Below are 13781 nucleotides of genomic sequence, written 5' to 3'. Positions count from 1 at the left end.
CCCCTCAACCTTCTAATTTCTGCTCTTATGTCTTATGGTCTTATGGCCCCTCAGTATTCTGTAAATTTCAATCAGATCCCTCTTGTACTTCTAAATTCCATTGAGCACAGACCCATGGTCTCCAATTTCTCCTCATATGACAAGCCCTTCATCCCTGGAATCATTCTTGTAAACCTCTTCTGAACCCCCTTCAAGACCAGCACATCTTTACACAGGTACAGGGCTCAAAACTGTTCTCAGTATTCCAAATGCAGTCTTATATAGCCTATACAGTACATTTCTGCTGATGTATTCTGACCCTCTTGAAATGAATGCTAACATTGCATTTGCCTTCCTGGCTGTCAACTGAACCTTCATGTTAACATGAAGAGATTCCTGAACCAGGACTCTGAAGACCCTTTTTGCTTCAAATTTCTGAAGCCTTTCCCCATTTAGAAAATATTCTACACCTCTCTTCTTGCTTCTTGCAAAATACATCACCTTCCACATCCCCACATTCTATTCCACATGCTACATCTTTGCCCACTCTTCTAGCCTACTTATGTCCTTCTGCAGCCTTCCCACTTCCACAACAGTACCTGTGCCTCCACCAAACTGTGTCATCTGGAAACTTACCATCACTTCTAAGTTCCTTTGTTCAGATCGTTAATGTATAACATGAATGGTTGTGGTCCCACCAAGAACTCTGGGGGACTCCAGAAAAAGACCCTTTATCTCAACGTTCTGCTAGTCAGCTAATCCTCTATTCATGCCAGTATTTTGGCCCTAACACCCTGGGCTCTTATCTTATTTTGCTGACTTTTGTGTGGTAACTTGTGAATATATCACGTCCCACTAGCTGTCCTTAGTCTTACCTGCTCACTACCTCCTCAAATAATTCTAAGAAATTTCTTGGACATGATCATCTCTTGACAAAGCCATATTGACTCAGCCTGTTTTACCATGGAAGTACTCCACAATTTCATCCAAAATAACAGACTCTCAAATCTTACCAATGGTTGAGGGCAGGCCATCCAGCCTCTAGATTTTCAACTTCCCAGTCACCTGGTACCCTCCCTAACTCCAATGATTTCTGACTGATTATTACCAATACCTCTCCAATCTCCTCAGCTATCTCCTTTTGAACTCTGGGGTGTAGTCCACCTGGTCTGTGTGATTTATCCACCTTCAGACCTTTCAGCTTCCCCAGCACCTTCTCCTTAGTGATGGCCACAACACTCGTCTCCCCCTGCCCCCAACTCTCTTGAAGTTCTGGTGTCTTCCACTGTGGAAACTGATGGGATGTACCAATTCTGTTCCTCTGCCATTTCTTTGGTTCCCATTCCTACTTCAGCCTCATTTTCCAGTGGTCCAATGTGCACTCTTGCCTCTCTCTTACCTTCCAGATTTCTACAAAAATCTCTTACAATCATCTTTTATATGACTAACGAGCTTACTCTCCCATTTCATTTTCTCCCCCTCTCATTGCTTTTTTTGTTATTCTCCTGCTGGTTTTTAAAATCTTCCAAGCCACTGGCTTCCCAATAATCTTCACCACATTCAGGTGAAGCCATCATATCAGAACAGCTCCCTCCTTCCCCAGGGCTGGTGCCAGTGTCCCACGAATTGGAACCTGTTTCTCTCACACCAGTCTTTGAGCCATGCATTTACCCCTTTAATTTTTTTGACACTGTGCCAGTTTGCTCATGGCTCAGGTAGTAATCTGGAGAATATTACCTTTATGGTTCTGCTCTTTAATTTAGTCCCTAGCTGCTCATATTTCCTCAGCAGACTCTTTCTCTTTCTACCTATATCGTTGGTACCTACACAGACCACAACACTCTCCACCCCAGCACCACTCCAAGTTCTGCAGCCCAGATAAGATATCCTGAACCTCGGCACCAGGCAGGCAACAAAGAGATTCTCAATCCTCACCATAGAGAACAATCTCTACTCCCCTAGCTTCACTATCCACAATTACAAATACATTTCTCATTTCTCCCCCTCTGTTGAGTGGCTCCCTGTACCACGGTGCTATGGTTAGTTTGCTGATCCTCCGTACAGCCCCCCAATCACCTCCAAACATGGAGCAAGAATTTTGCTAGACAAGCTCAAGGGCTGAGGTTTCTTCAGCAGTAACTCATGGATCCCTCTACCTGCCTCACTCAAAGTCACTGAACAATGATTGATTTCAAGGTAGTTAATCTCAGGGGAGTGACTGCCTCCTGAGACACAGTGTCCAGCTAAGTATTTCCTTCCCTGGTATGTCACTGGTTTGGAAGCTTAGACTCCATCTCACGTGCTCTGACCTGGAGTTCCTCAGGCAATCAACAGTTGCTACAGATATGGTCACTTTGAACCACTATTGACTCAATTAGGAATCACACTATGTAGTTACAAGCCATTGTCTAGCCCATAGTTCTTCATTTGATTGTTACAAATTTTGCAGATCAGGGCAGTAAATTAAATACTTGCCATCTTGAATAACTGCAAATCCTGGAATAGTAGGAAGGGCAGGATATAACTTTATACATAAAATTCCAAGTTACAAAGTGATAAACGTTGAAGCAGTAGAGGAAAGGTTGTAAACAGGACAGTGAGAGTAAATGATTCCAGACAGTAAGGATCAAGTTAGGAATGAACTGCAATACCTAGAGGAAAAGTCATGAACCAGTGATGAGAAATAAAGTGTTCAATGTGAGAATTGATAAAAGTTCCAGGCTCTGTTTGCACAAATGCTCAAAGTCTGACTAAAAGCATATCCGAAGTTGAGGAAGATGGTTGCATTGTGGTTTTGTCTTTGGGCGTGTTATCCAAAGGTTCAGATTAATGCTCTGGGGCATAGATTTATTTAGAATCATGACAGCAAGCAGGATTTAAATTGGTAATTTGGAATTGAAAATCTAGCTGCTGTAATGGTAACCATGAAATTATGATTCACTGTGAAATAAACCCTGACTCCCCAAACTTTGTCCACCATTTACAAGGCACAAACCAGGAGTGTGATGATTTTGCCTGGATGGGTGCAGCTCTGATAACACTAAGTGAGTTTGGTTCCATCATCGACTTCATTGCTACCACATCTACAAACATTCACTTCCTCGAAATCTGGTGCTCAATAGCAACATTGTGTGCCATCTTCAGGATAGTTTCAGAAATTCGCCCAGACTCCTTAGACAGCACATTCAAATCGACAACTACTTATTCCTTGGAGGACAGGGGCAGCAGATACATGGGAATACCACCAGCTGCAATTCCCCTCCAAGTCACTCACCATCCTGCCTCTTCCTTCAGTATTGTTGGATCAAAATCCTGGAATTCTCTCCCTCATGGCACTAGGGGTCTACCTTCAGCACTTGGACTGCAATAGTTCAAAAAGACTGACCTGTGGAACCAACCTGAAGCTTATCAACCCTAGACTATTCCATTTTCATCCATATGTTTATTCAACGACCATTTAAATGCCCTTAAAGTTGGCAAGTCTAAAATTGTTGTCGGCAGTGCGTTCCACTTGCCTACTACTCTCAGTAAAGAAACCACCTCTGACAGCTGTCCTATATCTATCGCCCCTCAATTTAAAGCTATGTCCCCTTGTGCTAGCCATCACCATCTGAGGAAAAAGACTCTCACTGTCCGTCCTATCTAACCCTCGGATTATCTTATGTGTCTCTATTAAATCACCTCTCAATCTTCTTCTCTGTAATGAAAACTGCCTCAAGTCCCTCAGCCTTCCCTCCATACCAGGCAACATCCTAGTATATTGCCTCTGAACCCTTTCCAAAGTTTTCAAATCGTTCCTATAATGCGGTGACCAGAACTGTACGCAATACTCCAAGTGCGGCTGCACCAGAGATTTGTACAGCTGCAACATGACCTCGTGGCTCCAAAACTCAATCCCTCTACCAATAAAAGCTAACATACCATATGCCTTCTTAACAACCCTATCAACCTGGGTGACAACTTTCAGGGATCTGAGTACATGGACACAGGGATCATTCTGCTCATCTGCACTGCCAAGAATCTTACCATTAACCAAACACACTTTTATTCCTGTTGCTCCTTCCAAAGTGAATCACCTCACACTTTTCCACATTTAGCTCCATTTGCCACTGCTCAGCCCAGCTCTGCAGCTTTGCTATGTCCCTCTGTAGCCTGCAACATCCTTCCGCACTGTCCACAACTCCACCGACCTTAGTGTCATCTGCAAATTTACTAACCCATCGTTCTACGCCGTCATCCAGGTAATTTATAAAAATGACAAACAGCAGTCAACCCCGAGATGAAATGACTGAAGGATCATTCAGTGAGGCTTTGTGGTTGGAGCTAAGACATACGAAGGGGATGGTGACATTATTGGCATTGTAGTATAGGTCCCCAAGCAATCAATAGGAATTAGAGGACCAAATATGCGGAGAGACTGGAGAGATTTGCAGGAGCAATAGGGTTGTCATAGTAGGAGATTTTACTGTTCCTAATATGGACTGTGACTGCCAAAGCATTAAGCACTTAGGTGGGATGGAACTTGTTAAGTGCATTCAGGAAGGTTTCCTCAAGAGGGCCGAAGTTCCTGTACTGCACTGTAATGTTCTATGTTCTAAGACAGCTCGCTACCATCTTTTTAAGGGCAAGAAGGGCTGGAAAACAAGTGCTGGCCCAGCCAGTAATGCCTACATCCCATGAATGAAGAAAAAGCAAATAGATTAGCTAACTGAACATTTGAAAGTCAAATATTATCCCAAATTCATGCTTAAAAAGGACAGATGAGTATTGTTCACATTATGATGCAGTTTTCCAGCTAGCTAAAGAGGAATACCATTTCCACTGTACTGCAGAGATTCACACTGAAGATACAGCTTCATTCTGATTCAATATTAGTCATAGGCTTAAAAATGACAGTGACTTCGCCGATTCCTGCTTCTCTTTTTGAACTAATGATTAACATGTTGACTGCAAATGTTTGTTTAAAAGATCTTAAGACATTTACAGTCAGGGTATTCACTTAGTCCATTACGATTCATCTAGCTGTAGAGAATCAAATATTCCCTATTGTTGCTCTTGTAAAATGGATGACTTTAATTTTCATAATAGGTCAAACATAGCATTTCTATTAATTAATCCATTGATGTCTCTTAAGTGTCTATTGATGTCTCTCAGGTACTTTAGTGTTTCACACTACAAGTATTAGGAGGATCTCTATGATGAGACATTAAAATGAAATGTTCTCATGAATATTTCTTACTATAACCTTTGGCTTTAAAAGTAAACTGAGAAGTTGGTCTTTTTTTAGTGCACTATAAGGGATAAATTAAGGGAATTACAACCATGGCATTACATGCAGCAGATTCAAATTATTTTTGCTTGTCTATAAATGATAACTCTGGGAAATGGATTCATAACAATACTCATTAAAACTTCATTGCCATGTTCCAGCTAAGAAAGCTTCAACAACTTAACCACGTCAATTATACATTTGAATTCAGATTGTACACACCTTTATTGAAGAATTATCTACCTGGTAATGGAACTAGTTAACGTATTTGGAACTTTGCTTGAGCTTTTTATTTCATTGTGGTGATCTAACTCATTATAAATGTGACAATCTTCTTCCAGTTCAGCAACCTCCAACGATAACCAACCAATCGCCTAAGAGGCATGTTGTGTATCCGACAGATGATTTCATTATCAAGTGTGAAGCCAGAGGAAATCCAGCACCAAAGTACGTATTGCCATTGATGATTTGTGTTATGCCTTTCAGTTAGATCACCGAAATACCACTGAACAGATTTGTGTTTATGTTGCCTCAGTGTTTTCTTCCTAAATCTTTGCATCTGGTGAATGCCTACAAGGCCTAGAAAATTGACCCACCTATGTACGAGCAAGGTTGTTTAGCATGCAAAGTCATTAAATTTTGCAAATCAGTATGAAACAGTCTAATAACTAAAACAAAATCTGCTCATGTCAATGCATTTCTTTTGACAAAATCTCCTCAAGCGGATTCAGTTTTGTTGTCCATTGTTGATCATTCTCTTCTTCCAATTTGAAATCAGTTCTGGTCCATTGCAGTCAGTCCTAAACTTTACAGCCCAACATTTCTTCTCCTTTCCTGTCACTTTAAAAAGAGCAACATACAATGGCATGTTCTATAATACCCTCTCCCAACTTAGTAAAGCTGTTTAATATTGAATATAACCATTCTATTGCAGTATAGCTATGGCTGTGAGGAATGTAACTGAAAGTATCAGATCCCGGTTAACAGCCTATTCTAACGGGTTAGGTAACATATAGGAATGAGAAGAAGTGAAAAACTGCCAGAAAAGAAAAACAATGGGCAAACAAGAAAGATATACACAGGATGACAGAAAAATGATTGCAGCTGAAAGAAGAAAATCAATCAAGTGATGGAAGATGAACAGTAAGATTGAGAGATTAGCATGAAGTGGGAGATTTGAGATGAATGAGAAGCAGTATTTATATGAAACAGGTTGATGCTCCTCTCTGAGTGAAAAAACTGCAAAGATTAAGGCGCCGTCTGAAAACAATGTAGTTTTCTTCGATTCATGTGTCTCCTATTCAGTTCTGCATTTATTAGTTTGCACTTAGACTGAAAATATGCTAGGATTTATATCCGTTTCCTTATTGAGCTTGTCAGTGGAAACTCAGACTGAAATTTCTGGTAAAGACAATTTTCTTACTCAAGAATATAAACCAATAAATATGAAATAAATATGTGTGCAGTGCCATCATAAATATGTGTGCAGTGCCATCAAAAGTGATAATGGAAGTGATACGACCTCCTGTGTTAGTGCCTCAATCTGAATCTCCTGTTTCTGCTGCTGCCTTTTTCCTTCCAAGATTAAGCAGAGCATCCAATGGAAAGCCCTGTCCAGCTGCTTAGCCCTAGTAAATACATTGTGAGGTCAGATATTCAGAAACATTACAGAGACACACGGAGACTAACACCGTTTGGCTAAGTATTATGTAAGTTTCAGTCAGAAATCGTTAAAAGAAAGTATTCAGAAGAAAATAACCTTGAAAGTCCAAAAATATCTCCACATATGGTCTTTAGGTTGTCTTGTGCCTAAATTTTTCATCTTAAATCCAGGAGATTCACCTATAGACTTGGAATTTCTACAGTGACGAAACTGTTGTAAATGGTTTGAAGCAATTTTCAGCTGACCTATCTTGGAAACAATGCAAATACATGCAAATTTAAAATAATGTTTCAAAATAAAATGAACATAAATCAGTTATACACAAATTTTCTGATTGAGTGCCGATACACAGTTCTCACCTTATAGTTACAATGAAGCTGTCCATGAAAAGTCCAATTGAGGGCAAAACAGTCTTTGCTTTCCTGCTGTAAATGTTATGTACTGTTAATGCCCACAGGACATCTACAGAGCTATGAGTGTTTATTAAGTTGCATCTCATTGTGAATCTTTAACTTCAGAGCAGGAAGATATAACACTAAAAGACAGGAAGTTTGAACTAAGATGAAATAATCATCTTCTGGGTGAACCAGTCAGGGAAGAACAAATTGTCCAGATTTTATGTAAGAACATTAGAATGTGGAGGAGCAGGAGTAGGCCATCTGACCCTATGAGCCTGCACCGCCAGTCAATAAGATCATGGCTGATCTTCTTGTGGCTTCAGCTAAATGTAATCACCCTCTCACCGTATCCCTTAACTCCTTCATTGTTCAAAAAATATCTGTCTTAACTTTAAACACATTTACAGCAGTAGCATCAACTACTTCACTGGGCAATGAATGTTATAGATTCACAACCCTCTGGGTGAAGAGGTTCATAGCAATTCCTTCTCAATTCAGTCCCCTGTGGGACTGTTTTGTCCTAAATTGGACTTTTCGTGGAATGCTTCATTGTAACTATGGGGTGAGAACTGTGTATTGCTACTCAGTCAGAAAATTTGTGTGTCACTGATTTATGTTCATTTTTACTTGGAAACATAATTTTAAATTTGCAGATAATTACATTGTTGCTCCTTGTAATTTTGAGGCTATGCCCTTATGTCCTAGTTTCACCTGCCAGTGGAAACATCCTCTCTATGTCTACTTTATCTCTTCCCTTCATAATTTTATATGTTTCTATAAGATCCCCCCTCATTCTTCTAAATTCCAATTAATATAATCCCAGTCTACTCACTTTCTCCTTATAAGCCAACCCCCTCAACTTAGTGAACCTCCTCTGCTCTCCCTCCAGTGCCAGTGCATCCTTTCTCAAGTAAGGAGACCAAAACTGCCCGCCGTACTCCATGTGTGGCCTCACCAGCATCTTGTACAGCTGCAACATAATCTCCCTGCTTTTAAATTCAATCCCTTTAACAATGAAGGACAAAATTCCATTTGCCTTCCTAATTATCTATTTTACCAGAAGACCAAGCCTCTATGATTCATGCAAGGACACTCAGGTCCTTCTGCACAGCAGCATGCTGCAACGTTTTACCATTCAAGTGAAACGCCTTTTTACTGTTACTCCTACCAGAATGGATGACTTCACATTTATTACCATTGTATTCCATCTGCCAGATGTTTGCCCACTCACTTAAAGTATCTATGTTCCTCTGCAAAGTTTCACAATCCTCTGCCACTCATCTTAGCATCATCTGCAAAGTTTGACACACTACATGTGGTCCCCAACTCCAAATCATTGAAATAAATTGCAAATAACTGCAGTTCCAACACTGATCCCCGAGGGCAGCTACTGGTGGTGTTGCTATCCCAGTTTGAGTTCTGTAACTTACAAACTAAGCAAATTACAGAAGAATAGTTCAATTTTTAAAACTTGATATGCATCAGAAGCATTGTAAATTGTGCAATTCTTAAGTTCAATATGGAATTATTGATAAAAGTGCAAGTAGTTATTGTGGCTTCTCGAGACAATCTACTCCACCAGTCTGACATTAGTTGCAGTCGCAAAGTTCTTTCCAGCTTTGATGATATTGGATGAATTCTTGTCTTTCTCAAGCCTTGAGCTGACTCTGTGCAGAGAGCAGGGTTCTTCCCTTGCAGTCTTCCACACAATAGCGCACTGCTTTCTAGAAAATCTAGATACTTTGCTCATGTCAGTCATGTCATTTTGTCTGTGCCAAAACTGTTGTTAACTTCACAAGATGTGGCAGATTCTGTGCCCGACCATGTGGAGGTTGAAAAATTTGAAACCATTGGAATAAATAACAGCATAAGTTTTAAATTTATTTCTGACCAGTTAGGAATCCAACCATTTGTCTTGGTTTACTCACTGCTCCTTCACTCTAGCTCTGCTCTTTCTCCCTTTTGTCTGAATGCCACACACTCTCCACGTTTTAAATCCATTCTGTTGGTTTCACTTCAAAGTCAAGGTCACCTGTGCCTGTATTACTTCCTCTCCAAAAATTATAATCAATTCATTTACAATTGATGCGAATTCTTCAAAGTTCTTTTCAAGTACACATACTGCTTCTGGATCAAAGCCCATCACGTTGGTGGTTTGTACTGCTGGCTGTGCTTCAATCAGCCATGAGTGGAAAGAAGAATGACCGATCAAGCAAAACAAAGGTGCACAGAATTTTTATGTTCATTTTGAAAACAAACATTTAAAGCTTTTTTTTCCCCTCATATTGTTCATTTAATATCACAAAGCATTGCATCTTTCACACAAACTTGTCTTTCTTTAGTATGTTAAAACATTTTGGTTACAGTCAGATCAGCCATGATCTTAGTAAATAGTGAGCAGGTTTGAGGGGACTAATGGACCCATTCCAACCTCAACTTGCATACAGTCATAGAGATATACAGCACAGAAACAGACCCTTCAGTTCAACTTGTCCATGCTGACTAGATATCCCAACCCAATCTAGTCCCACTTGCCAGCACCCGGTGCATATCCCTCCTAACCCTTCCTATTCATATACCCATCAAGATGCCTTTTAATTGTTGCAATTATACCAACCTCTACCACTTTCTATGGCATACACGTACCACCCTCTGCATGAAAATGTTGCCCCTTAGGCCTCTTTTATATCTTTCCCCTCTTACCCTAAACCCATGCTCTTGTTCTGGAATCCCTCACCACAGGAAAAGACTTTGTCTATTTACCCTATCCGTGCCCCTCATGATTTTATAAACCTCTATAAGGTCACCCCTCAACCTCCGACACTCCAGGGAAAACAGCCTCACCCTATTCACCCTCTCCCTATAGCTCAAATCCTCCAATCCTGGCAACAGCCTTGTAAATCTTTTTCTGAACCCTTTCAAGTTTCACAACATCCTTCCAATAGGAAGGAGACCAGAATTGCGCGCAATATTCCAAAAATGGCCAAACCAATGTACTGTACAGCCGCAATATGATCTCCCAACTCCCTACTCAATACTCTGATCAATAAAGGAAAGCATACCAAATGCTACCTTCACTATTCTATCTACCTGCAACTTCACTTTCAAGGAGCTATGAACCTGCACTCCAAGGTCTCTTCATTCAGCCACATTCCCCAGAATCTTAGCATTAAGTGTATAAGTCTTGCTAAGATTTGCTTTTCCAAAATGCAGCACTCGTTGGTTGACATAAAGAAGTATCCCATTTATGTGTTGAGGACATGAAAGTATTTGCATGTTTCTGCTTTTATTCTTTGGTTTATGAATATTTTAATGCAATTTTCACTCAAAACTTATTTTCAAATGTATGTTTTTACCATGCATTTAGTTTCAATGGAAGTGAGGATAACTCCAGTTTTTGACATCTACTTTTTAAACCGTGTCTGTGCTAGTTTAATATCAGAGGGTGCAAGCAGAAACCAAATTAATGAAATGTAAATTTCCTTGCAGCTTCACCAATTTAAGAATGTCAAATGCGAAATCCTGTTTTTGCTCTGTGGAAAATCTTTTCTGAATATTAAACAGATGATTTGTAATTCAGGAAGACGGGGTATTCAGTGTATTGGATAACTCAGGAAATACTTTGTTTTTTTTTAGTTTTACCTGGACTAAGGATGGCAAAGAATATGATCCATCCCAAGATCCTAGAGTGACCACAATTGCAAACTCAGGAACTTTCATAATCAAAAACAGCAATGGAAATTTGAAGACTTTTCAGGGAAAATACCGTTGTTTTGCCAGCAATGATCTGGGAGTAGCAATATCTGAAGAAATTGTTTTTGTTACTGCAGGTGAGTTCTTCATAATTTCACTTGTTTGCTTTTAGTCATTTCATGGAAATCTGAGTTGAAGGAATTGCTGACAATGTCTGTTGCTAATCTACATGCACTTTATTCAAATACAAAGCCTATTCAACAATATGCTTTTGGGTTCAAATAGCATGTGAAGTGAAAGCAATTTGGAAGGAAAACCAGCTTTGATGATCTTGTTACTCTAATTGCTACATTGTGAGCGTTACGGTGGCTCAGTGGTTAGCAATGCTGCCTCACAGTGCCACGTTCCCAGGTTCGATCCCAACCTTGGGCGACTGTCTGTGTGGAGTTTGCACATTCTCCCTGTGTCTGTGTGGGTTTCCTCTGGGTGCTCTGCTTTCCTCCCACATCCAAAGATGTACAGGTCAGGTGAATTGGTCATGCTAAATTGCCCATAGTGTTCAGGGGTGTGTAGGTTAGGTGCATTGGTCAGGGGTAAAGGTAGAGGAATGTGTTTGGGTGGGTTACTCTTCAGAGGGTCGGTGTGGACTTGTTGGGCCGAAGGCCCTTTTTTTCCACACTGTAGGGAATCTAATCAGGCAGGTCTGGAATGCTCCTGGGCACAGTTAACGATAAATCAGTTTGGCTAATTGATCAATTTATTCCATGCATTTTAAATCCTTGGGAATGTGCCAATGATCAGGTTAATCTTGGCTGGAGAAGCAGAAGGAATCCACGTGGGAAACCAGGATTTGGTGGTTAAAGTCCAGAGGAATCCCTACTGAGCGGAAAGGTTCTCCAGGTTCATCTTGCATATCTTGACCTCTGTTTTTTGAACTCGGGTTAAGTTGAATTGACCAATGGGAAGAGTTTGTTCAATCCACATCAAACAAACAGCATTTTCTCCTTAGCTTGACATGGAGTCTTTCAAAGTATTTGCTTAGGTTAAGCACCCCTTCCAAACAAGAAATGAATCAACTGTATAAATTATTGATTTAACAAGTTTGTCTTGTGTGTACTTAATATCACCATCCAGCAAAAAAGGAAACTGATGTAAATGATTTTGAAAACACAAGTCCCTGTGGACCCTGGATCATATTTATGCAGAATTTAGCCACACCTTATCTGATTCCTTGGCAATCTTTTCCATGGCGCTTGTGCTACCTTTTGTTTCCTTTTTTTTTTGGACCATAAAAGATTTGCATAAAGTATGCAACAGCATAATTAATGACAAGAACAAAGGAATGCTGTCTTTTGCTGTGTACACCATTTTCAGAACGGCTTGTTCCTCTCCACATCTATTATCATTCTCAGCAGTGCTGCAATCAGTGGCAAAAAAAAATTGTGGTTTAGTTCTTCTGAACATGTTAAGGGTGAATGTGGGTCAAAAGGTTTTGGATGCATAGAGACTAAAGGTGGTTTGGTTCGGTCGAACGAACATTGTGTCAGCAAATCCCTTATTGGGGCGGGGGGGGGTGGAAACTAAGAATTGTAAATAAACAGCAGAGGCTTTCGATGAATATATCTTCGAAAATATGTGAACTCTCTGAGAAATTAGTGTGTAATGATGATTCAACAATAAAGAAATGTAAATCAGTTACAAGTATACTTCCTGTGAAAATAATGTGGCAGCATCACTCTTGAGCACAAAATTGTGCTGAAACTTTCCAGGAAATATGGAGCAAAGTTATCTTTGATTCAAGATGCTGGTGGAGTAGGACGCTCTAACCGGAGCTCATCCACTCTGTCCATTACTTTTCTTGTTTTTTTCTCTTTTTCTCCCCCTCTTGTGTTTTTATTCTCTCTTCTGTCTTTCCCACTTCTGCCACTGGCCCAGAGCAGAGCAGGGGTGGCCAGCAGCCTGAAGTGAAGACTGTTTCTGGTTAGGAACTGTGGCACCTGGTCAGACCGTGTTGAAGCCCTTCTCGGATGCCTGTAATATCTATTTTTTTTAACTTTAATTCTTATTTCTCTAAATTATACTTACACTACATTACAGATATACATAGTATAACTTTTAGAGTCATAGAGTCACGTAATGTACAGCACATAAACAGACCATATGGTCCAACTCTTAGACTTAGAAGTAAACAGACCTTTCGGTCCTACTCATCCATGTTGACCAGATATCCGAAGTTTGTCTCATTTGCCAGTGCTTAGCCCATATCCCTCTAAAGCCTTCCTATTCGTTTACCCATCCAGATGCCTTTGTAATTGTACCAGCCTCCACCACTTCCTCTGGCAGCTCATTCCATACATGCACCACCCTCTGCGTGAAAAAATTGCCCCTTCGGTCCTTTTTAACATCTTGCCCCTCTCACCCTAAACCTATGCCCTCTAGTTTTGGACACCCCCACCCCAGGGGAAAGACCTTGTCTATTTATCCTGTCCGTGCTCCTCATGATTTTATAAGCCTCTATAAGGTCATCCCTCAGCCTCCGATGCTCCAGGGAAAACAGCCCCAGCCTATTCAGCCTGTCCCTGCACTCAAACCCTCCAACCCTGGCAATATCCTTGTAAATCTTTTCTGAACCCTTTCAAGTTTCACAACATCCTTTCAATGGCAGGGAGACCAGAACTGATGCAATATTCCAATAGTGGCCTAACTAATGTCCTGTACAGCCACAACATGACCTCCCAAATCCTATATTTGATGCACTGACCAATAAAGGCAAGAATAC

At 40.5% G+C, this 13781-nt stretch overlaps 1 protein-coding gene across 11 annotated transcripts in view; it reads left to right on the top strand.

The window, feature by feature from the left end:
* Positions 1-13781, top strand: part of chl1b (cell adhesion molecule L1-like b) — a 712521-nt gene that overhangs the window by 199330 nt on the left and 499410 nt on the right. For all 11 annotated transcript variants that reach the window (XM_043708376.1, XM_043708384.1, XM_043708378.1 and 8 more), the window contains 2 exons: positions 5590-5695; positions 10946-11139. In XM_043708376.1, the coding sequence (XP_043564311.1) occupies positions 5590-5695; positions 10946-11139 (300 nt within the window). The remainder of the gene's footprint in view (positions 1-5589; positions 5696-10945; positions 11140-13781) is intronic.

The sequence above is a fragment of the Chiloscyllium plagiosum genome, chromosome 18 (genome assembly GCF_004010195.1).
Source record: "Chiloscyllium plagiosum isolate BGI_BamShark_2017 chromosome 18, ASM401019v2, whole genome shotgun sequence".
NCBI classification, from domain to species: Eukaryota; Metazoa; Chordata; class Chondrichthyes; order Orectolobiformes; family Hemiscylliidae; genus Chiloscyllium; species Chiloscyllium plagiosum.
The sequence above is the reverse complement of the archived record's forward strand: the minus strand, read 5'-3'. Positions and strand labels throughout refer to the sequence as shown.